This window comes from Mustela lutreola, chromosome 16 (assembly GCF_030435805.1).
Source record: "Mustela lutreola isolate mMusLut2 chromosome 16, mMusLut2.pri, whole genome shotgun sequence".
NCBI lineage: Eukaryota > Metazoa > Chordata > Mammalia > Carnivora > Mustelidae > Mustela > Mustela lutreola.
Window position 1 is genome coordinate 49,550,202 of NC_081305.1, and position 26,305 is coordinate 49,576,506.

At 57.5% G+C, this 26,305-nt stretch overlaps 2 protein-coding genes across 3 annotated transcripts; one reads left to right on the forward strand and one right to left on the reverse strand.

Moving 5' to 3' along the window:
• The first annotated feature begins 10,537 nt into the window (after positions 1-10,537).
• On the forward strand, positions 10,538-13,811 carry ZNF784 (zinc finger protein 784). The gene is made up of 2 exons (XM_059153276.1): positions 10,538-10,687; positions 11,887-13,811. The coding sequence occupies exons 1-2, from the start codon at positions 10,586-10,588 to the stop codon at positions 12,781-12,783; spliced, it is 999 nt and encodes a 332-aa protein (XP_059009259.1). The 5' UTR covers positions 10,538-10,585; the 3' UTR covers positions 12,784-13,811.
• Positions 13,812-16,164: 2,353 nt separating this feature from the next.
• ZNF865 (zinc finger protein 865) lies at positions 16,165-25,910 on the reverse strand. Of its 2 annotated transcripts, XM_059153270.1 has the most exons (3): positions 25,394-25,910; positions 21,950-22,017; positions 16,165-19,431 (listed from the first exon to the last, which is right to left on the reverse strand). In XM_059153270.1, exon 3 carries the CDS (start codon positions 19,402-19,404, stop codon positions 16,216-16,218), a length of 3,189 nt encoding a protein of 1,062 aa, XP_059009253.1. In that variant the 5' UTR covers positions 19,405-19,431; positions 21,950-22,017; positions 25,394-25,910; the 3' UTR covers positions 16,165-16,215. The 2 variants fall into 2 exon arrangements, with proteins under 2 accessions (XP_059009253.1, XP_059009252.1); XM_059153269.1 differs by lacking the exon at positions 21,950-22,017.
• Positions 25,911-26,305: the final 395 nt, after the last annotated feature.

The window sequence follows — 26,305 nt, forward strand, 5'->3', positions numbered from 1 at the left end:
TGCTGCCAGGCCCTCTGTGGGCCAGGGTCCTGAAGTCAATGATGCCCGGATCCAGCGCTGGAAAGGAGCCTGAGGCCCAAGGACAGGAGGAGAGCAAACCCGGGGGAGGGTATTCGCGGAGGGCGGGAGCAGCCTCCGTTGATGAAAGGTAAGCCAGGGGCATCCCTGAATCCAGGCGGGCAGCTACAGGAGGAAGACCTGCGTGGGTGGTGACCGAAGGACTTCCCTGCGTCCCCACGTCCCCCTCCACCCGCTACCCCCTAACCCGCCGGCCGACGCGGCGCCCCACGAGCCGGAAGCTGGACTGGCCGACTTCGCCGCCGCCCCGCGCTCCCCCGCTCGCACGGCCTCCGGCGTCCACCACTCGCTCAGCGGTGCGCACTGAGACCCTCCGCCGTCCCCCGGACCCCGCACGACCCCGTGCTTTTCTTCACGACGCCGCGGGGCGCGGAGGATGCGGCTACCCCCGGCCCCCTGACCCCTCCGCGCGCCCCGCCGCAGAGCAGCCGCCGGCCCGCAGACCGCAAGCCTGTCCAGCAACACCGGGCGTCTGCACCCCTCCCGCCCCGCGTACCCCCTCCGCACAGACGCGCCGCTGTCCGCCCCGCCCATGCCCCCGACGGTCGTCCGGCCCGCGCCCAGTCCCCGGGCGCTCAGCCCGCGGGAGCCTCGCCTCAGACTCTCCGCAGAGCACTCCCCCTCGGCGCGGGGTCCTTCAGCTTCCGGCCCGTGACTCCGGACACGGCTCTATCTGTCCGTGCGGCCGCCCGGTCGCTGCCGCCAGGGCCTCAGAAGGAAGGTCTTCTGGGAACCCTACAGGGGCCAAGACCCCGACCGGAAAGGAAGGGGGAGCGTTCACGTGAAGGCATTCCGGGGGGGAAACACACACCCTCATAAGAAGGGTTCCAGGAACCTGTGTTCCACTGGGCGGACGTGAGGGTCTCCTTCAGGGCATCCGCCAGGGAAAAAAGAGTGAGCAAACCAGAGCGAAGCAGCTGTGCCTGCCTTCCCTTCACAGGTGACAAATTGTATTTTTAAGGGACACCTGCTGCAGCAAGGAGCTCTCCTGGGCCTCGTGGGGGCGACAAAGACCAAAATATTGAATTCTCACCCCAGGGAGCCCTCGCGAGGGTTGACAACCAGAACAGAAGCATCACCAAAGTCTCCCATGCAGGGGACGCGGGAACTTCAAAGGACAAGGTCTCCAGGATCCCAGAGCCAGGACGGCGACGCAGAGCTGGGTCTCGGCTGTTTCTCCCGTTATGTTCTCTTTAGGGAAACCGTGCTGGGGCCCCTGAGAGTTACAAGGCGTAGAACTGGAAAGTTCATGCTTAAAACGAGGGCGCGACCTCGGGGAAAGAGCGCCGGAGCGCCCCGCAGCCGGGCGGCTCCTACGGCGGGAGTGATAGGTCTGGGGCCGGCCGCTCCGCGCTGATGATCGTGCTGCTGGGAGAAACCAGGCGGCGGGAGCCACACTCCCCGCTAACGGTCCGGCCGGGCTGGGCCTCCATCAGGAGCTTACGGCAAACTGCAGATTTTAATGAAGCCGTTTAGAAAGGACAGGGTCGCAGTCTAATCTCCCAACAGTCAGACCCCAAGTCTGTCCAGGTGAATCTGGGAAGTGTCCTGGTGATGAGGGCGCAGGAGGCTGGCTGAGGACAAAGCAAAAGCTGGCGCCTTGCACCCCCTCTTCACCCGCTCCCCTCCATATGTGTAGCATTCCTCAGGCACCCCTGACTGCCATAAAACTATAAATAGTTAACTTGCAGGGATCGCAATCCTGCAGAACAGGAATCTCCCTTGCTCTACAGATGTCCTAGAGATCTACAAACAGGGAGGTTACCTTATCAATAGCACAAATTTCCAGAGGCAAATAACTCTCAGTTCCTGAAGCCCTAATGTCTTCCTCCCCACCATAAACTGGAGGAGGCTGAGGTAGAAGGGAATGTAAATGATAGCAGGATCATAACACCCCACCAAGAATCTCCCAATTATCTTGATGTTAATGCCTGACCTAAAGACGACATTGATCAGGCCATAAGGGCAAGGCCTCCCCCCAGCACCTTGTAGGCCCTCCCTAACATGTGAAAACTCTGTTGAAATCTCCCATCCCTTCACCATCTCCCGCCAACCGCAAGGTATATAACATGCCTACACTCACAACCCGGGGCAGCAGCTCTTCCTGCCCACGGGTCCTGTCCCCGTGCTTTAATAAACCACCATTTTGCACCAAAGATGTCTTAAGAATTCTTTCCTTAGTCGTCAGCTCCGAACCTCACCCCACCGAACCTGACTTAGGTTCTGGGACTTCATGACTGGGACACCGTGCTCATTTGGTGACTCTGTTGCTCCACTTGTCATATAGACACCATCATTCTGGGTTTTTTTTATATCAGATGTAAATTACCCAAAGTAACAGATCAGTGAGTTTTTACTTATATACACAGTAATATAACCAGCATCCTGAAGAGCTCCCCCAAGTGCTTCCTGCTGATCATTAACCCAGGGCAAGCCTAACCACATTGACTTCAACTCCCAAACATGACGTTGGCTTGTTTTTAAACCTCACATAAAAATAAATAAATAAATAAATAAATCTCACATAAATTATACACACACACACAGTTATAATTAATATGTATATATATATATATTTATTTATTTATTAAAAGATTTTATTTGTCAGAGAGAGAGCGCGCTTCTCTCCTGAAACATCTGGCCCATTTTTAAGTGGAAGGATCTCTCTCGATGGCAGGGAGGAGGCTTGGTGGGCTGAAGAAACCTAGGTCAGGAAAAGCTCAACAATGTGTTCTCTTGGCACAACATCCCCAGTCCACTGCACTCCCATCATAGAACACCAGACCCCAGGTAGGAGAAATGTGTTTCTCACAGTTGTGGAGGCTGGGAAGGCTACGGTCAAGATGCCAGCGGATTCAGTGTCCAGATTCACAAACCGCACCTTCTCTCTGTTGTCCCCACACGGAAGGGGTAAGGGAGGTCTCTGGGGTCTGTTTTATAAGAGCACTAAACCCATTCATGGAGCCTCCCCCCTCATGGTCTAATCCATTCCCAAAGGCCCCATCTCCTAATACTGTCACATTGGGGATTAGGTTTCAACATATGAATCAGAGGTGGGGGGGAGGGGGAGACACATTCCGTCTGTGGAAGCAGCGAAGCAGGCACACGCGCAGTCTTCACCCCAGCACCTGGGGCTCTGACAGTGAATATGGTCAGACACTGCTCCGTCTACATCCACCAACTTAACGCACGTACCAAGAATCTGGAAAGCAGCTGTGGTACAAAGGGCAAGAAAACAAAGCTGATGGATGAAGCGGGTGCTTCCAGGGGCCCAGCGGAGTTCAAGTCCCAGTGGGAGGTACTGCGGGACCTGAAGGGAAAGGCCGTCGGGTGAACCTGAAGACACCGGAGCTCCACGAGGACGTAGGGAAACCGGAGCCGTTAGACATCACTGGTGGGAACAAAGAATGGTGCATTTCCTCCCTAAGTTAAAGATGACAATTTACCAGGTGGCCCAGCAGTTCCATTTCCCGAGGGATACTCAACAAAACTGAAAACACGGGTTTATACAAAACCTTTAAGCCTGAGTGTTCAGAGCAGCATTATTCCTAAGAGCGAAAACATGGAAAGAAACCAAATGCCCACCAGGGCTTGAGAAGTGGATGAATCCTAGGCGGTGGATCCATTGCATGGGACACACGGAGCCAAGACGCACCCAGCCTAGAGAACCACCATCCTTCACGCAGCCGGGGACAGTGCTGGCGGGGGACATCAACAGGTCCTAGCTTGAGGGACTTGCGGACTACACGCTGCACCTCGCGGGAGGGTTCTGAGCTTGGCAGGGACACCACCGTGTGAGGGCTTTGGGATTCCTCTGAAACTAGTGGCTTGGGGTCAGCAAGAGGAGCTGAAGGCAGGCAGGAGTCAGAGGATGCTTTCTGGAGGAATTTAGTGGGGAAAAAACCAGCCGCATTCCCTGCAAAAGGTTACTCTGAGCCCGTCCTAGCAGCCCGAGGTATGAAATGCTCATGGGCCAGGGTACAAAGTAGTCACAGAGGGGGTCGGGGGCTTGGTGGGCACCGCTCCACGAAGGGCTTCAGTCCTGGGTCAAGAGGGAGCCATGGAAGGACAAGGTCAGGCCTGCGTTTCAGAAAGATCCGCTGTGCAGGCGGGCTGGTGGGGGCCGAGGGGCCGAGGGAGGGGACCGGCGCTGCAACGCGGGCCTGAGAAAGAATGAGGTCCGAGCTCGGGAAGATGGGCATCGCAACCATGCTCGTTTGCAGGGGGGAAACTGAGGCTCCGAGAGGGAGCTCAAACCGAAAAAATACGCCGCATCCCTCCAGCCAGGAGTCAGTCCCGCCGCAGCTTCCGTGCGGCCTGCGGAGGCCAGGTCCCTTTCCCACACCCCCTTTCTTCCGCCCCGCCCACCGCGGCCCTTCCTGCCTCCGCTGGCCTCTCTATGATTGGTGTTTTTGTGTGTGTGGTTTTTTGTTGGTTTGTTTTTTGTTTTTATTCTCCTCCCACCCTTCTACACACAAACATCTCCTCCCTGTTCCTCGTTTCCTTCCCGGCCCGGTTGCTCTATCCGCCGCCACCGTCTCTATGGTTCTCCCCTCTCGGCCGCTCACACGGTGCTGGCTCTTTCTCGAAGTAACTCTGTCCCGGCCGTCGGCCTCTCGCGCCGGTCCGAGCCGAGCTGGGGCGGCCTCTTTGGTCCGGCCGGGCGGAAGCGGCGGCCACTAGCAGAGCGCCCGTAAGGAAGTCCCGGGCAAGGAGGTACCGCGACCTCCAGTGAGAGACCCTGGGGAAGAGGTACGCCGTCCGGGCCCTCGGGGAAAACGCTCCGGCCGGAAACACGCGGCCCCGAGAAGAAGGGTCCGCTTCCCGCTCGGGCCTCCCCGCGCCGCGAGGAGCTGGGATCCCAGAAAGATGGCAGGTCACAGGGGGAGGAGGAGGCAGATCCTCGGGGAGGCCTGCGGGGCCCTCCCAGTCGGCTCCTGCCAGTCACTTAAGAGGGGGAAGAGGATGGAGCCGGGTCAGGCCCGAAACTCCTGAAAATATTACGTCCACTTGCAAGCGTGGGGTGGCGCGGCCGCAGTCACCTTTCAGGTCTTGCGGCTGGTGGGACTCGATCTCGTCGCACGTGCGCACCTCGTTCCATCTGTGAAACGCCGCACTCGCCGCTGTGTGAGGCGCGGCCCGCAACCCGGGGTCGGCGCTGCAGCCCCACTCCGCGGACGCTGGTCACTGCGGGCAGCGGGCTCGTTCGCAGACCCGTCAGGGAGGGAGGGTCGTCGGCTCCCGGAGTGCGGCCGCCCGGCCGGACCCCTGCAACCAGGGTCACCCGCGGCTCGCTCGTTCGCAGGCTTCATTTATCGAGTGTTCCTGGGAACCGGCAGCGCTCCAGACGCCGGTGTGGGTGCCGCAGGGGCAGCGGGAAGTGAGGCCGTCCTGGTCGCCACCTTTACTTTTTTCTTTCTTTCTTTTTTTTTTTTTTTTAAAGATTTTATTTACTTATTTGAGAGGGACACGTGCAGGGGGAGGGGCAGAGGCGGAGGAGGAAGCAATGCGAGGCTCGATCCTAGGACCCTGAGATAATGACCGGAGCCGAAGGCAGAGGCTTAACCCACGGAGCCACCCAGGCGCCCCTCGTCTCTGCCTTTAGAGAGCTTAAAGTCGGATGGGAATTTTCCATGGAATTGATGTGAAATTCTTTTTTTTTTTTTTTTTTTTTTTTTTTTTTTAAAGATTTTATTTATTTATTTGACAGAGAGAAATTACAAGTAAGCAGAGAGGCAGGCAGAGAGAGGAGGAAGCAGGCTCCCTGCTGAGCAGAGAGCCCGATGCGGGACTCGATCCCAGGACCCTGAGATCATGACCTGAGCCGAAGGCAGCGGCTTAACCCACTGAGCCACCCAGGCGCCCTGATGTGAAATTCTTAAAAATCAGATTTTAAAAATCATCCATAGGCTCAAGGGTCCCCTGGCTGGCTTGGTGGGAAGAGTGTGCGGCTCCGGATCTCGGGGTCAGGAGTTCCAGGTCCACACTGCCGCAGAGATTACTTCATTAAGAAACAAACAAATGGACATCATCTGCAGGCTCCCCCAACCCCGCGCTTTATTATGGAAATTTACAACCAAAGAGAAAAGGTGTAAGAACTGCACAGTGAACATCATGTGCCTATCTTACAGGCGTGTCAGTTTAAAATGTCAGCTACAGTTTGATCCTGAAAGATCATGTTCGGCACATTCTTTTTTGTAACAGCTTCATTGAGCTATAACTCACATACCATATAATGTACCCATTTCACTGATGACTCGATGGTTTTCAGTATATTTACAGATATGTGCGGCCATCAGCACAATTTTAGAACATTTCATCACATCAAAAATAACATTGTACCCTCTAGCTGTCACTCCTCTCATCCCTCAACCGCACTCCACCCATCTGCTGGCCCTTAAGGGACCACGAATCTGCATTTTTTTAAAGATTGTATTCATTTATCTGTCAGTGCGCACAAGCAGGGGGAGCGGCAGGCAGAGGGAGAAGCACTCCTCATTGAGCAAGGGCTCCTTTGCAGGAGTCCATCCCAGGACCCTGGGCTCATGCCCTGAGCCAAAGGATGAAGCCCAACCAACCGAACCACCCCAGGCATCCCTCTACTTTCTGTCTCTGTAAATTTCCCTGTTCTGGATAGCTTGCCTGAATGGAATAATAAAATGTGTAGGGTTTTGTGTCTGGTTTTTCTCACCGAGCATAATGTTTTCAAGGTTCATTCATGTTTTAGTATGTATCAGTACTTCATTCCTTTTTGTGGAATAAAGATTAAAAATCTATCTTATTGATAATATATATCCATATATTAATTTCCACATAAGTATATTACATGTTTTTTACCCGTTCATGAGTTGATGGACATTTGCATTGTTTCCAGCTTTGGCTACTATGAATAATGGTGTAAACAAATGGTAAGCATTTGTTTACAAATTTTTGTGTGGACAAATGTTCTCCTTTCCCTTGGAAACCTCCCTGGGAGTGGAATTGCTGGGTCCTATGGTAACCCTAACAGCCAATTCATTTAAGAAGCAGGAGATCCAGCCCACCAAGGTTAAGTGATGTGCTCACAGCAGGGACAGAAAGAAGGAAGACTAGATCCCACGTCTTCCAACTCCAAATCCAGGGCTCTTTCTGCCATTTTATAGCGGGTCCATGTAGCCAAACTCTAGCATCAGATTCTGAAATATCGGCTGCTAATGTAGTGCCAGCCCACGAGGGACCCAGGCAGACAGGGGAAAAGGCAAGGAGTCCACATCTGTTAAGCGCCAGCTGGTTCCAGGAATTCTGCTGGACCCACAGCATTCTCCATGTGCTGTTCTCAGTACAGTCCCACCAAGTAGAATCATGCTGGCCACTTTGTGGATAGCAGCTGGGGACTGAGAAGACACATCTTGCCCAAAGTTGCATAGCAAGTGAGTCAATGAATCCGAATCCACGGTTGTCTGACTTGAAAGTTTGTGGTCACTCCGCTGAACTAGGTCTCCTCTGCAAATAGTTGTCTCTACCTCTCATACCCAAATTCTTCTACCTGTGTTATCTAAGCTACTCATTCATTCACTCCTTTGTTCATTGACCTGACATTCGCTGAAGCCTTCTGAGGATGCAGAGCTGACATGGACCCGGCCCACAGACAAGAGAACAGAGGATGAGCTCTATGCTAGATACGGGATCCTGAATTATCTCACTTAATAGAAGGAACTTCAATGAAAAAACCATGTCACACCCGCCAGATCGGCAAAAAATGAAATTGGACTATTGAAGATTAATAACGACTTCAAGCAACAGGAGCTCCCACTCACGGCTGGTGGAAGTGGAAGTTAGTAATCATTACAGCTGATCCTAGTGCCTACGTCACACTTCGCATAGAGCGGCTCCTTAATCACCCTAGCACCTAGCACTTAACGGTGTTAAGTAAGTACTATTATCTTTGCTCTACAAATGAGAAAACAGAAAGGGCTACCTTTCTTATTAGCCACGGCAGGTATCTACAGTGCCTAGATCTCATGACACTTTGGGGGGCCCATGAGAAATATTTTAATTTTGAAATCTTAAATGCACTTTTTGAAATGAAAGAGCCACAAAGGGCAGAAATCCCGGGGCCGGTGAAAGCACTAGAGACGGTGAGTGGTGAAATAATTTACTCAAGAGAGGTGGGGGGGGGGTTCAGGCTGTTGAGTGTCCAACTCTGAATTTCAGCTCAGGTCATGATCCCAGGGTCCTGGAATTGAGCCCCGCATTGGGCTCCTTGCTCGGTGGGAAGTCTGCTTCTCCCTCTCCCTCTATGTGTGTTCCTTCTCTTGCTTGGTCTCTCTGTCAAATAAATAAATAAATAAAATCTTCAAAAAAAAAAAAAAAAGCAATTAAATAATACAGGTGGGAGTTGAAGATGTCAAATAGTTTTTGACCAAGCAATTCAACTTCCAGTGATACAATACAGAAAAAGCTCTCTTTAGGGTTCGAGGAGACATGAGCAAGAATACTCCTGGCAGTACTGTTTGCAATAATAAAAAACTGGAGCCAATCCAATGCCCACCAAGAGGAGAATGAAAACATGTAATGGGACATAATCATCAGTGGGGTATTATGCCGGCATTGACATCAGCAGTTGCTAGACTAGAAGTATCGATGTACACAAAAATAAAAAGGGGAGGAGAAAACAGAGAATGTTAGACTGAAATTATATCACTAGAAAAATTTTTAAGTTTTTTTTAAAAGATTTTATTTATTTGGCAAAGAGATCACAAGTAGGCAAGGTGGGGGGAAGCAGGCTCCCTGCTGAGTAGAGAGCCCTACATGGGGCTCAATCCCAGGACCATGAGATCATGACCTGAGCCGAAGGCAGAGGCTTAACCCACTGAGCCACCCAGATGCCACTAGAAAAATTTTAAGGTTCAGTTTTTTGTTTTTGTTTTTGTTTTATCTCTACAACCAATGTGGGACTTGAACTTAGGGGCCCAAGATCAGGAGTTACACGCTCTTCTGACTGAGTCAGCCAGGCACTCCTAATTGATTAGAAAAACAATTATTTCCTTAAAGGTTTTGTTTATTTACTAGAGAGACAGAGCACGAGCAGAGGGGAAGGGCAGAGGGAGAGGGAGAAGCTGACTCCCTGTTGAGCACAGGGCTGGGTCCCAGGACCCGGGATCATGACGTGAGCCCTCAAGCGCCCTTATTACAAAAAGTTTACAGCATACACAACAACATCACACTTGGTTTACGCAGGGAATAAGGAAGACATGCCTAGGAACGACGAACAGAAGATACAAAGTCTAACCTCGGGGGAGGGCGGGGAAAGGGGTGCCGGGGCGCAGGGTGGATTGGATCGTATCTGCAGTGTCGTGTCTTTTAAGCTTATTAGCGGCAGCTGTTTGTATTACTGGACCCTTTTCATACAAAAACCGTTTCTGAGGAGTGTCAGTAGGGGCGGGTGAGGACAGGCCCCATCTGCGTAGTCGAGACGGAACCCGGTGCACCAGGGGCGCCGGTGGCTCAGCCCACGAAGCGGCGGCCTTCAGCTCGGGGTGCCGGTATCGAGTCATACCTTCTGCTCAGCGAAGCCCCTACTTCTCGCTCTCCCTCCGCCTGCCCTTCTGTCAAATAAATTAATTAATAATAATAAAAAAAAAATAGCTGACGCCCCCAGTAGTACCAGCACGGTGGCTCGCGGCTCGGGAGAATCAAGCCTTCCCTGACGCTACACAACCGCTACGCGTCCCCGGAGGCCGGCACCAGGCCGGCTCACCGCGGCCGCTCTGGAGGTCGGGCGGCCGCAAACCGCCGCGGCCAGCGGATCCCACGCGGGGACGGGCGCGGGGAGCTGGCGAAGGGCCCGCAGGCTCCCCCGCGAGCTGAAGGGGACGCGGCTTGCTGCCCCGGACGGTCCCGGGGCCAAGGTGAAGCACAGGCCGGGCCAGCTGCCAGAGACGGCCGCGCTACCGCGCCCCGGGGAAGGAGCAGCGGCAGGTTCCAGCGCGCTGCCCGGCCGTCTCCAGCGACCCCGACGCGGCCGCAGAGGCGCCCCGTACCCCTCTTCTCACGGCCGCCCGGTTTTACACTCGACACCGCGGGCACGTGGCCCGAGCGTAGATGGGCTCTCCATGCCGCACCGCCCTGAGCTGTGCGCGCTCAGCCGCGGGGCCGCGTCTGGCCCAGTACCTGCCGTGGAAGCCCCCACGCCGGCCACCTTCGCATGGCCCCCCGGGGGCGGTGACAAGACCGTGTGGGTGTAACGCGAGCGAGGCTCCGGCGGGAGTCGGCAGACGGCAACGGCCTGTGGATGCTGGTGAGCGGGGGGTGGGGGGGACGACACGAATCCGGCCTGGCCGGGGCCACCTCCACGCCCCACACGAGCTCCGCGGTCGTCAGCGGACAAGTGGGAAGAAACTCGGCCCTCCCCTCCGGCTGGCTGGGCGCGGCCGCCGCAGGGCCACGCCCCTGCCCGCCCGTGTGCGCCTGCGCAGCGCCACTGACGGCGGCCCGAGCCCCGCCCCCTCCCGCAGCTACCACGGGCATGGGGGCGGGGCCTGAGCACAAGATGGCTGCCGCGCGCCCGGATCCCCCGAGTCCGAGCTCAGCGGCCCCGGAGCCGCGATCCCCGGAGACGCCGGACGTGGTGCGGGCGGGGAAGGGGCCTCGGCCGGGAACTCGAAGCGGGAGGAAGTCTCAGGGCAGGGGGCGGGGCAGGGGCGGGGCCTACAAGGGCTGGGCGGGAGAGGTATTTAGGGCTCAGGGTCTGGGGGCGGTGCTTCTCGGGGTGGGCGAGGGGCGTGGCATAAGGAGGAGCCTATGAGAATGGAGGGCGGGGCCTGTTGGGGGCGGGGTCAGAGGAGGGGGTTGGGTGGAACTTCTGGGCGGGAGATGAGTCCAGGGAGAGATCTGAGATTGCGTTTGTGTAATGAGGGGGCGGGACCTCCCGAGGGGCGGGGTCTCAGAAATTCTGGGGCTAGTGGACTTGGGTGGAAGATTGGGAAGGTGACCCTGAACGGCAAGGGTGGGTAGTTACGGTCGCAAGACCCACGTTGGAGTGATTCTACCAAGAGTCTGAGTGACGTGTCCCGAATGCCTAAGGGAAGATTTTAGGGGGGAGGGATGACTGCTCCAGGTGACTTTGGAACTTTCCCCACTCAGGACTGGAGAGTAACAACAAACATTTCCTGAGCTCCTACTTCAACTCAGTAGGTAGGGAGGTGAACCAAGCAGATAAGGACTGTATTCTCTTGGAGTTCACAGTCTAGAGGAGAGTCAATAAGATATTTATTGTGTTACATGCTATAAAGGAAATAGTGAGCTGATGGAGTCAGGGAGGTAAGGGGGGCTAAATTTAGATGAGAGAAGTCAGCTGTGTGCCGGCTTATATTTACACAGGGGTCAGAGAAAAGCGGCAGCCAGATCATGATGGGTATTATGATGACAGTTTTGGATCTTACGTGCAGTTGAAGCCAATGGGAGGGTTTTGAGTGGGAAAATGATCCAATTTCCATTTTCAAAAGGTCATTCAGGCTGCTTTGGGGAGAGAGCAGGCATAGAAACAGGGGTTCTGCTCAGGAGGCTTTTTCAGTTGTCAAGCCAAGAAATAACTGGCTTCTAACTGGGGTAGAAGAGGGAAATGGCTGCATTTGTGATGTGCTTGGGATAGGTGTTGAAGTCTTGAGAGAGATACTGCAGAATCCCAGAGGATGGAGGGCAGGATCTGGAAGTTGAGGGGCCCAGTATGCTACAAAGGAGATGGGTGTTTAATAAGTGGGGCATGTTGGGGAGGCCCTGTGGGAGAGTCCACAGGCTCCTGGTTTTTTCTCCACCCCATCCCCCCAGGTCCTGGTGCCTGATGATGGCCGCCCCACCACACCCCCGAGTGACCTCATCGAGATCCAGGTGGTGAAGGTGACAGACACCACGCTGGTGCCTGAGCCCCCGGAGCCAGGTTCCCTCCACTGTGCCTTGTGCCCAGCTGCCTTCCGGCTGGTCTCTGAGCTTCTGTTCCATGAACATGGCCATCTGGCAGGGGCGGAGGGCGGTGGGCAGGGTGGGGACCCCAGCCGGTGTCATGTGTGTGGCCACAGCTGTCCGGGCCCCGCCAGCCTCCGTGCCCACTACAGCCTGCACACAGGGGAGCGGCCCTACCGCTGCCCCCTCTGCCCCCGGGCCTTCAAGGCCCTGGCACCTCTGCTGCGGCACCAGCACCGACACGGGGTGGAGCCAAGGACCTCTCAGAGGCCTTTGGAGGTGGCTGCGTCTCGAGAACAGAGACCCGGTGTGCCCCAGGAGAGGTCGGAGGTGGTGATGGCGGCGGCGGCTGCCGGCGCTGCGGTGGGGAAGCCTTTCGCTTGCAGGTTCTGCGCCAAGCCTTTCCGCCGCTCCTCTGACATGCGCGACCACGAGCGGGTGCACACGGGCGAGCGGCCCTACCACTGCGGCATCTGCGGCAAGGGCTTCACGCAGTCCTCGGTGCTGAGCGGCCACGCGCGCATCCACACGGGGGAGCGCCCCTTCCGCTGCGCCCTGTGCGATCGCACTTTCAACAACTCCTCTAACTTCCGCAAGCACCAGCGCACCCACTTCCAAGGGCCGGGCCCAGGGGTGGGGGTGGGGGACTCTGGCAGCCAGCAGGCCACAGGGGCCGAGGGGCCAGGGAGTGGGTGTGGGCCAGGAAACACTCTGGAAGAAGGGCAAGGGGAAGGGGCCAAGGGGAAGGTGGAGGTCGACCAGTAGGCTGGGAGACCAGGGCTGTGGGGGCAATGACACGAGGAGTAGGAGGCAGATTGCAGGGGAGGGGGAGGGTGGACAAGGAGGCAGGAGAGGGGATATTAGGGGAGAAGTGACAAGAGCTAACGGAGATGGCCATGAGCAGCTAGTGCGGGAGAACACAGGGAGACCCAGTTTTGGGAGCCCCACAAACCCAGACAGCACCTCCATGAGACTCAGAAAGGCAGAAACACCACCGGGTGGATGCCCAGCTAAGTATGAGGACCGTGGGCTGGATGTCACTGCCCAATCGGCCTGCTCGTTGGGTGTACTCGTGCAAGACACAGCTTGTCCCCACAGAGCCTGGGCACTATGGAGGGAGCCAGGGTTAAATGGAAGGGGCAGTACCAAGGTCTGCCCTGGTGTCTCTGGGCTAGCCCGTCATCTACAGAACCCTGGACTATCTTGGGGCCTAGGGTGGGCCGGATGGAATCTTTTGCCTACCTCACTGGATTGCACTGAACCTGGGATGCCTACCCACCCTCAGGCAGAAGACGCCCACCAGGTCCTCCGTAAAGAGACTCTGGGATCCCATCACCTCGAAGCTAGAGGGTCCCCATGTCCTAGCCGAGAGCACTCAAGCCTCAAGGATGTAAGCCTGACCGTAAGGATCTTGACTCCAAAAGCTGCTCCCGGCTCCCATGGTGGTCCCTCCTTAACCCACCGACTCTGAAGCCACAAAAAAATTCCGGACAGCAAACAACCACCTAATCTCCCCCTCATAAGGCTTTAGGTTTGGAGCCCATGGCTCCCAGAACTACAAAATAGCCTCAGATTTCTCTGATTTCCTCCACTCCCGATCGGAAGCAAACAGCTTAATGCCTGACCCAAGGCTACCCCCAAGGGCGGGCTGAGAGATGGCAGCATGGTGGGCGGGCCTGTGTATGGCGGGTGTGGGATGAACTGAGTCACTGTGGTGGGCGCGGGAGAGGAGGACCTGGGAGCTGGAGGTGGGGAGCCTCCAGTTCTACTATTAAAGGACTTTCTGAAGGGTCTCTCTCTGTCAGTCTTGTGTTGGAGGGTGGAGGTAGAGGGTCTACACTGTGGTCTTGCCACGAAGAGGGAACTGCAGCCTCTCTCCAAAACTGCTTTCTCATCTTTAGCTCTCTACTCAGAGATGTTATGTGGTTCAGCTGTGGCAGCAGGTTTAGGGAAGCTTGGCAAAATGAAGGGACTCGTGTGACCAGTATACCTATCAGAAAAGGAGAGCTCCAGATCGGCACACCTTCCTGCTCACCCAACACCTCCCAAAGGATATCCCTTAGGCAGGTCAGAACACCAGCAGAAGTCAGTTTCCTCCAAAGAAACACCTGCATTTCCTATCATTGGCATCACCACCCAAGCTAGAGACCTGAGCAAGTTCCTGAAGCCTTCCTCGTACACTCATCTAATCCCTATCATCAGTCCTTTCCCACTGTTGGGCCAATTCAGTATCTTTGGAATCTGAACGTTTTCCATCATCAGTACTCTTGTAGGCCAAGCCAACACCGGCCTCCCATTTGGGTGACTACCCAGCAGCACCATCTCCAGTCTCCATATGACAGCCTCATAGACCCACGGCTCCTTGTGGCTTTGAGAAAGGATTCAGGCATAAATGCCTACAGGAGCTGGGTGGCTGGATGCAAGGGGGAAAGCCCAGCGCCGGTGAGGGGACACGGGCCAACGGGCACTTTGGCTCAGAGCTGAGCTTCGAGGTGGGGCAGGAGTTGGTGGGAGATTGGAGAGTGTGTGCTCAATCTGAAGACGACAATGGTTCCCCAGCTTTGGGAGAGTGCAGGCTGGGTTGCTAGATTTTGCAAATTTTTCAGACGTTCCATTAATTATGCAAAATCTTTTGATTTCCCAACGTTGGCAACTAAGTCAAACTTTATTATTATTTTTAAAATGCATGCGCTAAACGAAGGCTGTCAGTGGTCTGTATCCAGCAGCTGCTGGCCTCCGGCCCTCAGCATCATCCAAGCTTCACTATTTGGAATCCAAAGCCCTTCAGGATCCAGCATCCCATGCCTCAGCCTCTCGGGCCACACTCAGCTTTGAGGTTCTCGGTCGGGTTTAGTTAGACACACTAAATCCTCCACCTAGAGTTCTTTGCCCATGTCACCTGGCAGGCTTCTGTGGCTTTTGTTATTGTTCAAGTATCACTTCCTCCTCCAGGAAGCCCCCAGCTCTAAGAAGGTGACTCCTCCATGCTCTCAGTGCCCAGTGATCATTCCATGTGCTTTTTATGGTACTGCCCCTGGGGACGCTGGCACCAGGTGTGTCTCATGCTGGGTCTTCAGCACTAGCCTGCATTGGTCACACTAGGCTGCTGCCCTTGTGGGGGCCAAGCCGGACCCGCCCAGGCAGTGCCCCTGAACCAGCTCTGTCTTCAAGTTTCAGTACCGAGAGCACCATGAGCCCACACATTCCCAGTTCTCCCACGGATCTGACAGGTGTCCTCAGAGCCGCTTTCTTTTCTAGGACCTCAGCCCCCTCTTCTGACAGATGGGAGAACTAAACGCACATTGAAGGGCACATGGCTGGCTGCTCCAACAATGGCAATGAGGGCTGTGGAAGGGCTTTTGAAGCGCCTCCAAATTATCCTGGAGGGACAGGTGCGGCGGGGGTTCTCTTCCACCTTACTCGAGGGCAAGGAGCATGTCCGGTTTGTGTGTCCCCAGTGTCCAGTGAAAGACCCAGCCAACAGGGGCCTCGGGAAACGCTGGCCAAGAAAACAACTGCCGAAAACATCTCGAAGGGGAGGAGTCTGGGTACGCTATCGGTTTCTGAGAACAAAACTTACCTGTCTTGTTGTTCATCTCCCTCTGCTCAAGGTGCAGACTACAGCTTGGGTATGATAAATCCTCAGCAATTCCCAGCTGAACGAGGCAAAGCAGAAAGCGTGAGCACGAGGAGGAGGGTGTTTGGGGAATCAAAAACCCTGGGAGACAAAATTTCTCAACCTTCCGTTTGTCAGTGCGTAATCCTCTCCCTGGGATGCAAGAAAGGACTGCAGCAGCCCTGTTGGTAAGATTTATTTTTCTCCGCTCTGTACAAGCCGCGTCTGCCCCCCGCCCCCACCCCCACAATCCAAAGGAATGAGGAGGGGCAGCTCAGACCCACATCCTCCACCAAAGCTTATTGGGGGACAGAATGAGGAAGGTTACAAAACAGGGGTTGGGCGGAGGATCAAGTTCAGTGGCTGGCAGGGTGAGAGGAGGGCCAGACAGGTCCAGGATGGGAGCGATCCAGTCTTGAGTCTGTAGGGCATGGGCCGTAAGGGAGGCTAGTCTGTCTGAAGTCCTGAAGGATGGCCGGGGCAACAGCGAGGAGGGGTAAGAATCTGATCAGCAGCTGGGGAGGGGTGAGTGTGGGAGGGGACATCTGATTGAAGCCGCGAAGGGAACCCCTCCCTCCTGGTCAGGCGTCCTTTCCCGCCAAGGTGCCCGCCCCTGCCCCAGGACCCCCCAGGCCCTCAGCTTTGTGGGCCAGCCGGTGTTTCTTGAGGCCGTAGGTGTTGGCGAAGCCCTCGCCACAGGAGGAGCAGCGGAAGGGCCGGCCGCCCTGGTGGGCCGCCAGGTGCTTACGGAAGTAGCCAGGGTCTTTGAAAGCCTTGAGGCAGGCCGGGCAGCGGAGCTCGGGCCGCGGCGGCTCGTGGGCGCGCTGGTGGCGCAGCACCGAGCTCAGGTAGAAGAAGCCCTTCCCGCAGTGCTCGCAGCGGTAGGCGCGCTCCCCCAGGTGCAGCCGCTGGTGCTCCAGCAGGTTGGAGCGGTAGCGGAAGGTCTTGCCGCAGGCGCCGCAGCGCTGGGGCCGGGCCACGGCGTGCAGCCGCCGATGCTCCGCCAGGCTGGAGGACTGCGCGAAGCGCTTGGCGCAGACGCCGCACTTGAAGGCGCGCTCGCCAGTGTGCACCACACGATGCTGCCGCAGGTACCAAGAGCGCAGGAAGCCTCGGCCACACACCCCGCACCGGTAGGGCCGCTGCTCCGTGTGGCAGCGCTGGTGGCGCATCAGCAGGGCCGCCTCCCAGAAGCGCTTGCCACACACCGGGCAGCGGAAGCCCCTCTTCTGCCGGTGGCTGCGGCGATGCAGGAGCAGGTCGTAGGCCCCCGCAAAGCTCTGGCCGCAGAGGCCACAGCCTAGGGTCCGCCGCACCAGGTGCACGTACTTGTGAGTCACCAGGCCCAGGAAATGCTTGAAGCTCTGGCCACACGTGGCACAGCTGAAGCGCTCAGGGCCTGAACTGGCCCCCCCACTGCCCCCAGCCACCGCTGTCCCGCTGGCGTCATCAGCCCCGGACACCCCGGCCAGTGCAGCCACAGCCGCCCCGACCTCTCCCGCCAGGCCATTGTCCAGCACACTGGCCGCATCGGCGCTGCCGGAGCCATCCTGGGGCTGGGGGCCGCCGGGTGCTGGCGGGAGCAGGCGCTCGGGGGCTGCCTGGTGGACCAGCTTGTGCCACATGAGATTCTCAATGAAGCCGAAGGTCTTGCCGCATGCGTCACAGCCATAAGGCTTCTCTGCCATGTGAGCCTCCTTGTGGCTCATCACGTGGAAGAGGTCGGGGAAGTGCTCGCCGCAGTCCGAGCAGGCGTAGCTCAGTGCATCGGCGGCCCCAGCAGAGGTGGCCGAGGCACCTGGCCCACAGGCACCTGGCGTGCCCTGGGTGGCTGGGAGGCCAGCAGCCCCGGCTAGGGCGCAGGGCAGCTGGAGCCGGTGCACCTGGCGGTGGCGGGTGAGGCTCTGTGGGTAGCCAAAGACTTTGCCGCAGAGCTCACACTTGTAGGGCCGCTCACGGGTGTGCACCACGTGGTGCTTGCTCAGGTGGAAGGACTCCCGGAAGCGCTTCCCGCACACGGGGCACTGGTGGGGCTTCTCGCCTGTGTGGATGCGCTCGTGGCGCTTCAGAGTCTCGCGCCGCCCAAAGCCCCGTCCGCAGATGCCGCAGCAGAAGGTCTTTCCAGGCACGCTGGCGCCGGAGCCCCCGGCCCCGCTGGTCCCGGCCCCGCCGAGCAGCAGCGGGTGCGCCCCCAGCAGCGGGACCGGCACGGCGCCGTAGACCACTGCCGCCGCGGCCGCCGCGGCCTTCTCGCTGTCCGTGGCCTGAGGGTCGGGGGGCAGGAGGTAGGGGCCCGCAGGGAAGGCCGGCGGGGGCTGCGGGACCGAGGCCGCGGCGTCCTTGGGTGCGTCAGGGGCGGCGGGCGGGGCGTGCGCCGCCTTGTGCCGGAGCAGGCTCTGGGGCGCAGAGTAGGATTTGCCGCACAGGTCACATGGGTACATGGGCCGAGGCCCCGCCGCGCCGGCACCCGCGTGCGCCGCCTGGTGCTTGAGCAGGTAGGCGGCGTCGCGGAAGGCCTTCCCGCAGACGCCGCACGGCAGGCGCAGGAGGTCCGCCGAGTGCGTCTTCACGTGCCGCTTGAGGCTCTCCCTGCGGTTGAAGCTCTTACTGCACACGGAGCAGGAGAAGGGCTTCTCGCCGGTGTGGATGATCTGGTGCTGGTGCAAGTGGCTGGGCTTCTTGAAGACCTTCCAGCAGAGCGGGCAGGCAAACGGGCCCTCGCCGCCCCCCGCCGCGGGAGGGGGCACGCCCACCCCGGCAGGGGCACCGGTCCCTTCCGCAGCAGTGGCGGCCCCAGTTGCAGCTCCAGCGGCGGAGGCGGCAGCGGCTGGGGGCGGCGCAGGCGGGCCGGAGGACACCGGGGTGGGGGCGGCGGTGGGGGGCGCGCCGGCTACTGGCGCGGGCAGGCCCAGCGGCGGGAGTGGTGCCCCCGGCTGCGGCGGGCCCCCGGCGGCGGGCGGCACGTCCTTGTGGCAGCGGCGGTGGCGGATGAGGCTGGAGACGTGGTTGTATGTGCGGCCGCACACGCCGCACTCGTACGGCCGCTCCCCTGAGTGCACCAGCATGTGCTGGACCAGGTGCGAGGACTGCTTGAAGGACTTCTGGCACACACCACACGGGAAGCGTCGCTCCATCAGATACTTGAGCCTGCGGAAGTAGCCCTTGTCGTCCTTGCTCGGGTCGCAGGCTGCCCCCGTGGCAGGTCCCGGTGGGGTCTGGGAGGGGGCTGGAAGAGGCCCTGGTGTGCCGGTGGGGGACGCCAGCCCCGGTGTCACCCCCGGCCCGGAGGCGGGCCCTCCTCGTTTGAGGTTCCCAAAAAGGTGCTGGTGTCCAGAGAGGTCGACGATGCCCCACTGGGGGGCGGGGAAGGCAGCATCAAATAGGGGGGGCGGGGGAGGCCCGAAGGTGGGTGGCAGGGGCGGGTCGGGCTTCTTGGCCTGGGAGGAAGAGGAGGAAGAGGACGACGACGACGACGACGAGGATGACGACGAAGACGGCGCCTCCGCCTTGGGTTTGAAGGTGGACTGGGGCGGGTAGTCGTACTGGGGCGGAGGGGGCTGGGGCGGGGGCTGGGGCGGCGGCCCGGGGGCGCAGGGCAGCGCAGCCACCGCCTTGGCGTGCTCCCCGTAGAGCTCCATGGGCTCAAAGCGCTGGTGGTTGAGGAACTCCAGAAAGTCGAAGGGGTAGCTCTGGAAGTGAACCCCGTCCTCGCCCCCTATGCCGCTGCCCCCACCACCCCCAGCGGCACTGCCTGCTGCGTTTGCCTCCATCTTGGGCGGGGTGGGCGACGGGAGACCCTGCAGAGAAGAGGATGGGGTTGAGCAAACAGGTCCGAGCGCACCAGCTGTGGGCGCTGGAGGAACGTGGCCAAGCGCCGGGGCACACTCCATCTTCCAGCTTTGTCTTTCTCCTGCCCTGTCCCTACACCCCTAAGGGTGGGCTCCTCTGCAGCTGCGTTTCCTCTTTGCTCCTCCTCCCCCATCCCTTCCATTTTCCCCTTGTTTCTGAGGTCTTCACACATTCTTTCTACCTCTCCCTAGCCCCATCCCCAGGGCTCCCTGCAGACCCTCAGCTCCCCACCCCCAATCTCGTTCTCCTGGCATCCCTGGCCTTTGGTCACAGACCGCGGGCAAACTCTCTGGCCTCAGCACTGTGCCCTATCCTCTTCTCCAAAACACACACATGAGCCCTGCCTTCAATCCCCTCAAGTTTTAATTCTATAAAATGATAATAAAAGAAGGTGGCCTCTGGAGCCAGAATTCGAGGCCAACTCTGAGCCCCACGACACCGCAGCTGGGTGACCACAGGCAAGTGTCTGAACCCCTCTGTGCCTGGCTTTCCTCATCTACAAATGAGAGGTGACAAAGCACAAGGCTAATGGGGGCATCCAACCAGCACACCCAGGCATGGCCTTCGGGCGGAAGCTCCAGGCACCACACGGGCCCTGGGAAAGTGGAGGGCATTCTACAGAGACCACTCTCACTGCCGCTAGTGGTGACAGGAAGTCCCAACAAACCAAGACAACAGGAATGAAATCAGTATCGGGGGGCCTGTTCTTTTACTACAAAGTGGGACGTAGAATATGTTTACCTGGAGGAAACAAGTTACAGCAGGAGGACAGGCGGTGAGAGGGAAGGCAGCCTGACACAGCGGAAAATACATGCACCCTGCACCTGGGCAGACCCGCATTCAAGGCCCACTCCTTCCCCATCCACATTTTCTCCATTTCCAAAAGGGGCAGCAATCCCTGAGGCTGCCAGGGACTCAAGGGAGCTCACCTAGGATGTAAGGAAACACTTAGCTTTCAGTCCCCAGTACTATCTGTACCTTCAGGCCATCACACACCTGGGAAGAGCCCGACAGCAGGCGCCCGAGGAGCACAGTTCCTGTCCTCACCCCCCGCGGGGGCAGGGAGGGTACCTGCCTCTCCTGCCATGGCAGTCACTCTCTGGGCACCTCCTCTACCGGACTTTTCATTCCAGATGGCAGCTGTCCATGTCTGCATCCCCTACTCACACCTGAACCTCAGCTCCTACGATTAATTTTAAACCTGAGCCACGCAGGGGCTGGGGAACGCCTCCACCAAGTCCATGCAGACCCAGTGGAGAGAAGGGCCCCCAATGTGGTATGCTTCGTGGCCATAATCCCTGGCCCCCAGGGGCCTGGCTCTGTGCCCAGCCCACAGAAAGGGTCTGTGGCGACTACCACGGCCAGGGCCCATCAGCCCCCATCCATCCGGTTGGCTCTCTTCCCCAACAGGTGAAAGGTGAGTGTCTCCTCCACTCCCCTCGCCAAGAAGTCGATATTTTTAGCATCTAGCTCTGGGTGTCCTTGGACGAGACTCAACTGCCCATGCCCTTCACACCCCCTCTAGTTCATCTGATCTCCAGAAGGAACAAAGGCAAGGCTGGAGTAGTCGTGGAGGCCTGTGGGTGACACCTAAATCCAGGAGACCAGGCTAGGCAGTCCCGGTGGGCACAGAGCAGGACGCGGTAGAATGGAAGGGGTGGGGAGCCAAGTGTCTTAGGAAAGAAGCCACCGCCTCAGCTCACCTCCCCCCAGAGTACATATTATTAAGAGGCAATGTTGCCTGGGCATTTCCTATAGGTCCAATGTGTTCCAAGCCCACTACACATGCTAACTCAATCTCCACAAACCTGTGAGACTATGACATAGGAACTACTGTTATCCCCATTCGATAATGGGGATATTACACAAAAGCACAGACAAGTCAAGAGACTTGCCCAAGGTCACAGAGCAAGCCTGTGGCTCGACACACCCCCTCCCCTCACAGGGTTGTTTTTCCAGGTTGCTAAGGTGGACAAAGGTGGGGTGCAGCTGTGGGGGCAGGAGCCGTATTTGGGGGTGTTCTCTAGGTTATGAGAGGTTATGCCAGGGGCTGGGAGGGAGGGAAAGGGGGTCACCGTCTCGAACAGATGGAGCAGCGATGTGATGAGACTGTTCCCCAGATCTCAAGGTTCCGACCTGTGCCTGTCTGCTTTGGGCCTCTGCTCAGATGTCACGCCCACCCTGTCCTCCCTAACACTGCGTCTTGCAGCACTTTCCAGCACTGTCCTTGCCGTGACCTGCTGAGTATATTTCCTTCACCTCGTGTTTACCAAAGAGGATGCGGATTTGGCCTGTCTTGTTCACCGCTGTGGCCCCCCAGCACCAAGCACATCACCCAGCATGGCGCGGTTGCTTGGTAAGTATTTGCCGATATGTGGGAACTAAACACACCCTCTGAAGTCACCAGTGGTTCCACAGAGAAATCTCAGGGAACCCCAGGGGAGTAAAAATGAAAACACAACCTACCAAAACTTCGTGAAGATGCAGCTAAAGCAGGGCCCAGAGGTAAACTGCTAGCCTCTATTCGTAAACGCCTGTTGAATAAGCGAAGGGAGGAGACTGAGCTGCCTAGAACTCCCTGAGGAAGGGAGGGGGGCAGTTAGCAGAGATGGAGGTGACATGGTGGGGTGGTCCCCAGAAGAGGGAATTCGAAGGGCAGGGATGTTCTAAGGAGCATCCGACCCAAGGGCCAGTGGAAAAATGCCCAAGAGTGGCGGCTGTGAGGAGCAGGTAGTAGTACTGGGGGGCAGAACCACTCAGGCTCACCGTATTTCCACTGGTCAACAGGAGGCATTTCCTCTCCAAGCCCTCAATTAGTGTCTAAGGAGCGGCGAGTCATGGGAGGGTTTTGTGTGGAGAGCGTCATGACTGGGGGTCGGGGGGGGAGCCCCCGCAGTCCTAATCAGAATGGCTATGTTTACTGTTCAACTGGTCTGAGCTGTAGCATCACCCCGAGGCCTCACAGTGGTCCTGCACTACTGCTGGGGCCACTTTCTAAGTGGGGAAACTGGCAGGGGGGTGATTTCCCCAAGGTCACGCAATCAGTAAAGGGGAGAGCACGTATTGGATTCCAGGTCTCTCTGATACCAGGACCTGTGGGCCATTCTGTTGCACCAGAGTTAACTTGTGAAAAGTCTAGCCTGTTAATAACAGTAACAGTGACACAAAATGACACGGAACATGAAGTGCTTTCCATGGGCCAAGCTGTTCTAAACCCTTTACATATGTTGACTCAGTGAGTCTTTCTGATAACTCAAGAGCATGATTACAGTTATTAACTCTGTTTTACAGAAGAAGAGACTGAGGGCTACAGAGGTCAACAAATCCCCTAAGGTCACCCCAGTAACAGGCTGTAGCAGAGCCAGAAACTGAAGGAATGGGGTTTGAGAGTGTTACCCACGACAGCATGCCGTCCTTCACTATTCGCTCTTCGAAACAAGGGGAAGGCCCCCACTCCATCTTATACTAGAAATAGACTCCACCCCACTGCTGTGCCACCTGGCCCCAGAACTAGCCACCAGCATTTACTGAACACCAACAGGCACTGTTACTAGGTGCCTTATGGCTCTTGTCTGAGACTTCATAACAGGTTCATAAGATATTACTCATTTAATAAACAGGAGGACTAAAGCCAAACTTGTCCCTCTCCTGCTCAAACCATGCAGTGACACCCATCTCACTCAAAGTCAAAGTCTTTATGATGACCTGCATAGACTGCACAGCCACCTGGCTGCTCCTCCAATGTGCCAACATTCCTGCCCCAGGGCCCTTGCACAGGCTGTTGCTTCTGCCTGGAATACTCTGATTGTTATTTATACACCTCTCTCTCTCCCCCTCACCTCCTCCACATCTCTGTTCAAATGCTGTCTCCTTGGTGAGGCTCTCCATGACCCCTGTATCCTATCATTCAGACCAACATTCCTGCTCTTCCCAGCCTGCTGCATTTCTGTCTTTCCCTGTCAGCATCACCTAATAAACCAGATATTCTGCTTGACTTGTTGTCGGCCTCCCCCTGGAGAAGGTGGGCTCCCAAGACTGAGAACAATGTCAGTCTCTGAAAATATATGTGAACTAAGTGAATGAATAGGGCTTGGAAAGGAGAACGTGGTTTGTCCAGATATGTGAGCACTGGAAGAATGCAGGACTCACCCCCCCAACCACTTCACTCTTAGCGGGGAGCTGGAAAGAGCAGCCCCTTGGCTGCTTGGCCACTTGGCCGCAGTTGTCCAGGAGGAACGGGGTTCACACACAGCTGTAACTTGTTGGTGTGTGGCATTTTGAAGCAACAGGATGACCATGGGAATCTTTTGAAGGAGGCCTTCTTGCCCTCTCTCCTGCGACTATATCCTGTCTGCTACATTTTCTTCACACAGGTATTTTGTTTTTTAATTGTCCCATGAACTACCATAGGCACTCCACGAGGGCAGGAATTTTTGTCTATTTTGTTCTCTACTGCATCCCTAGCCATTCTGTTGCACCAGAGTGTAAGAGGTCCTCATCAAACACTTGTGGAACAAATGAATGAATGAACAAATGAAGACCAATTTGGGCTTGGTAGAGATGACAAAGGCCAGATAATTGATCACAATGCCCTTACCCCCAAGGCCCTGTGGGATCAAACCCTGTTTCTCCTCGTCCTTCTCTTCAGTTTCTCTGCTCCAACCTCACGGGCCTCACCTGGTGCTCTTTCACTCACCATGATCCCAGCCACCTCAGGGCCTTTGCACTTGCTATTCTGGCTACCTGAAACAGTCCACCCAGATCTTCACATGGCTAAGTCACCTCTGCTAATTCAGGTTTCACCTCTGAAGCAGCCCATTGGGCTCTGGGAGAACCCAGAAAACAGCATTTCTGATTCACTCGTTTTTAACCCTCTCCTCAAACTGTAAACCCACAAAATGAATGACTGTGTGTATCTCTCTCCTTCACCTGTGTATGCCCTGTACCTACAACTCTGAATTCATGTATGAATTAACCAGTCAATCAATGCCTAGGTAGAACAGGTCAGGCCATAGGGAGGCTGGGGGTCTCCTCTAGGTGTCCAGGAAGATGAAATGGAGCTGGGCAAGAAGTGGCAGGCGGAGAGTCCTTAGGGCCAGCGAAAGAGGTGCAGCCTGAGGGACAGCCTCAGTGTGGGGCACTGTTCTGTGGGATCAAGGGCTGAAGACAGGGGCTGCCCCAGGTGGGGGAGGGGAGGGAGGCGGGGCACAAGCATTTCATCCGAGCCTGGGGCCCAACCGGCAGCGATTTCTACCTGAAGGGGGAGAGGATGTGGGTGTGAGAGCAAAACTCTAGAGGGAGCTGTTCTCTGGGGGGCGGGGGGGGGGGCGGGGGGCGCGGGGCGATGGCAAGGGGTATTCTCAAGACCTACAGCGGGTGGCGGGGGTGCTGCACAAGGACAAAAAGGCATTCTGGGCTGCAGACCAGAACAGAAAGTATTTTTACAAGAGGAGGGGGCGGGCGGGGGGTGCAGGACGCGGGGGCTGTGGTGTGTGCACAGAGATCGGGCAGTCCCGCAGCACAGCACTAGCGCAACCCTCTGGAGGCAGCCGGTGGGGGCTACTAACGGAGGGTGGGAGGGCAGTGCTGGGGCGTTCGGGGGGCTGTCCTGCAGGAGGCAACGACGGGGGGTTATGCACAGGCGAGGTACTGAGAAAGCATTAGTGGGGGCCCTGGCAGCAGTTTCGGGGCTCGCCGCAAACGAGGGCGCTGTGGCAGCTGTCCTGCGTGGGGGCGTTAATGGGGCAGATGTCTGGAGAGGTCTCACGGGCGACCAGTGACTAGGGACCCCTGGCGAGGGCCCAGCGGGAGAGGCACGGACGGGGACGTTCTGCGGACCAGAGCGGGCCAGGGCGGGACCCCCCGCCCCCGTTGCCCCCCGGCCCCCGGGCCACGCGCCCCGTCACTCACCGGCGCAGGGGTCTCCGCCGGGAGGAGGCCGAGGAGGCGGAGGAGGCGCCGCCGCTCCGGGGAGACCCGAGGGCCCGACCGGAAGTGCCGCCCCCTCCCCCTCCCCGGCAGCCCCGCGCCGCCCGCCTGCCCGGAAGCGGAAGTCGCGCCCGTCTCCGAGGCGCCGGCGTGGAGGAGCGGAAAGAGGGGGCGGTGGCGGCGACCGGGAAGGGGAACTGCGCCTGCGCACTGGCTCGGGGACGCGGATGGGTATAGCCTAGGCCGCTTCCGGTAGCCGAGCTTAGCAACGTGCGCGTGCGCCCAGAGTGTCCGCCTCCTAGGGCACCGCCCACACGCTCCGGACGTCCGGTGAAGACACGCCTCTCGGCATGCGCCGAGCCACGCCCATTTTCTGGCTTAATTGCTTAAGCCCCACCCACTGCCTCAAAAATCCAATTTCTTCGCCCAGGCGCCCATTGCTTCTCCTGCTCTTCCAGACCTCCGGGTCCCCAAGGGCTGCCCTTCTCCCTCCTCAGCCTCAGCTCTTTCTTCTAAACCACCCTTTCAGAGGTCTTTAGGCTGCACCAAGCCCCCGCGTCAGCCCCGCCCTTCACCCCTAAGCCCCTCAGACTCCGGGGTTTGCCTTCCTTACTCCCTTCGGTACGCCCTTTCGCTCCCCTAGGCCTGAGTAAGTCTTGTCCATCTCTCAGCTCCCGCCTCTCGTAACACCTTGCTCTCCTGAAGTTTCCCCTTGAAACCTCTCCTCTCCTAATAAATCTGACTCATTACTTCTAAATCGCTCCCACCTTCTGCCTGCCAACCCCTAAAGCAATCTGAGCCCCAATCTAGTTCTCCGCACCTTCCCCTAGGCTCCGCCTACAACCCTCACATACTGCCTTCCCCTCGGTCCCAGCCCTGCCTCCTGCTTCCTTA

Excerpts from the sequence above, each read along its gene's own strand:
- ZNF784 (XM_059153276.1), top strand. The coding sequence starts at position 10,586 with ATGGGGGCGGGGCCTGAGCACAAGATGGCTGCCGCGCGCCCGGATCCC. Across the intron at positions 10,688-11,886 it reads CCCCGGAGACGCCGGACGTG|GTCCTGGTGCCTGATGATGG; the intron begins GTGCGGGCGGGG and ends CCATCCCCCCAG.
- ZNF865 (XM_059153269.1), bottom strand. The coding sequence starts at position 19,404 with ATGGAGGCAAACGCAGCAGGCAGTGCCGCTGGGGGTGGTGGGGGCAGC.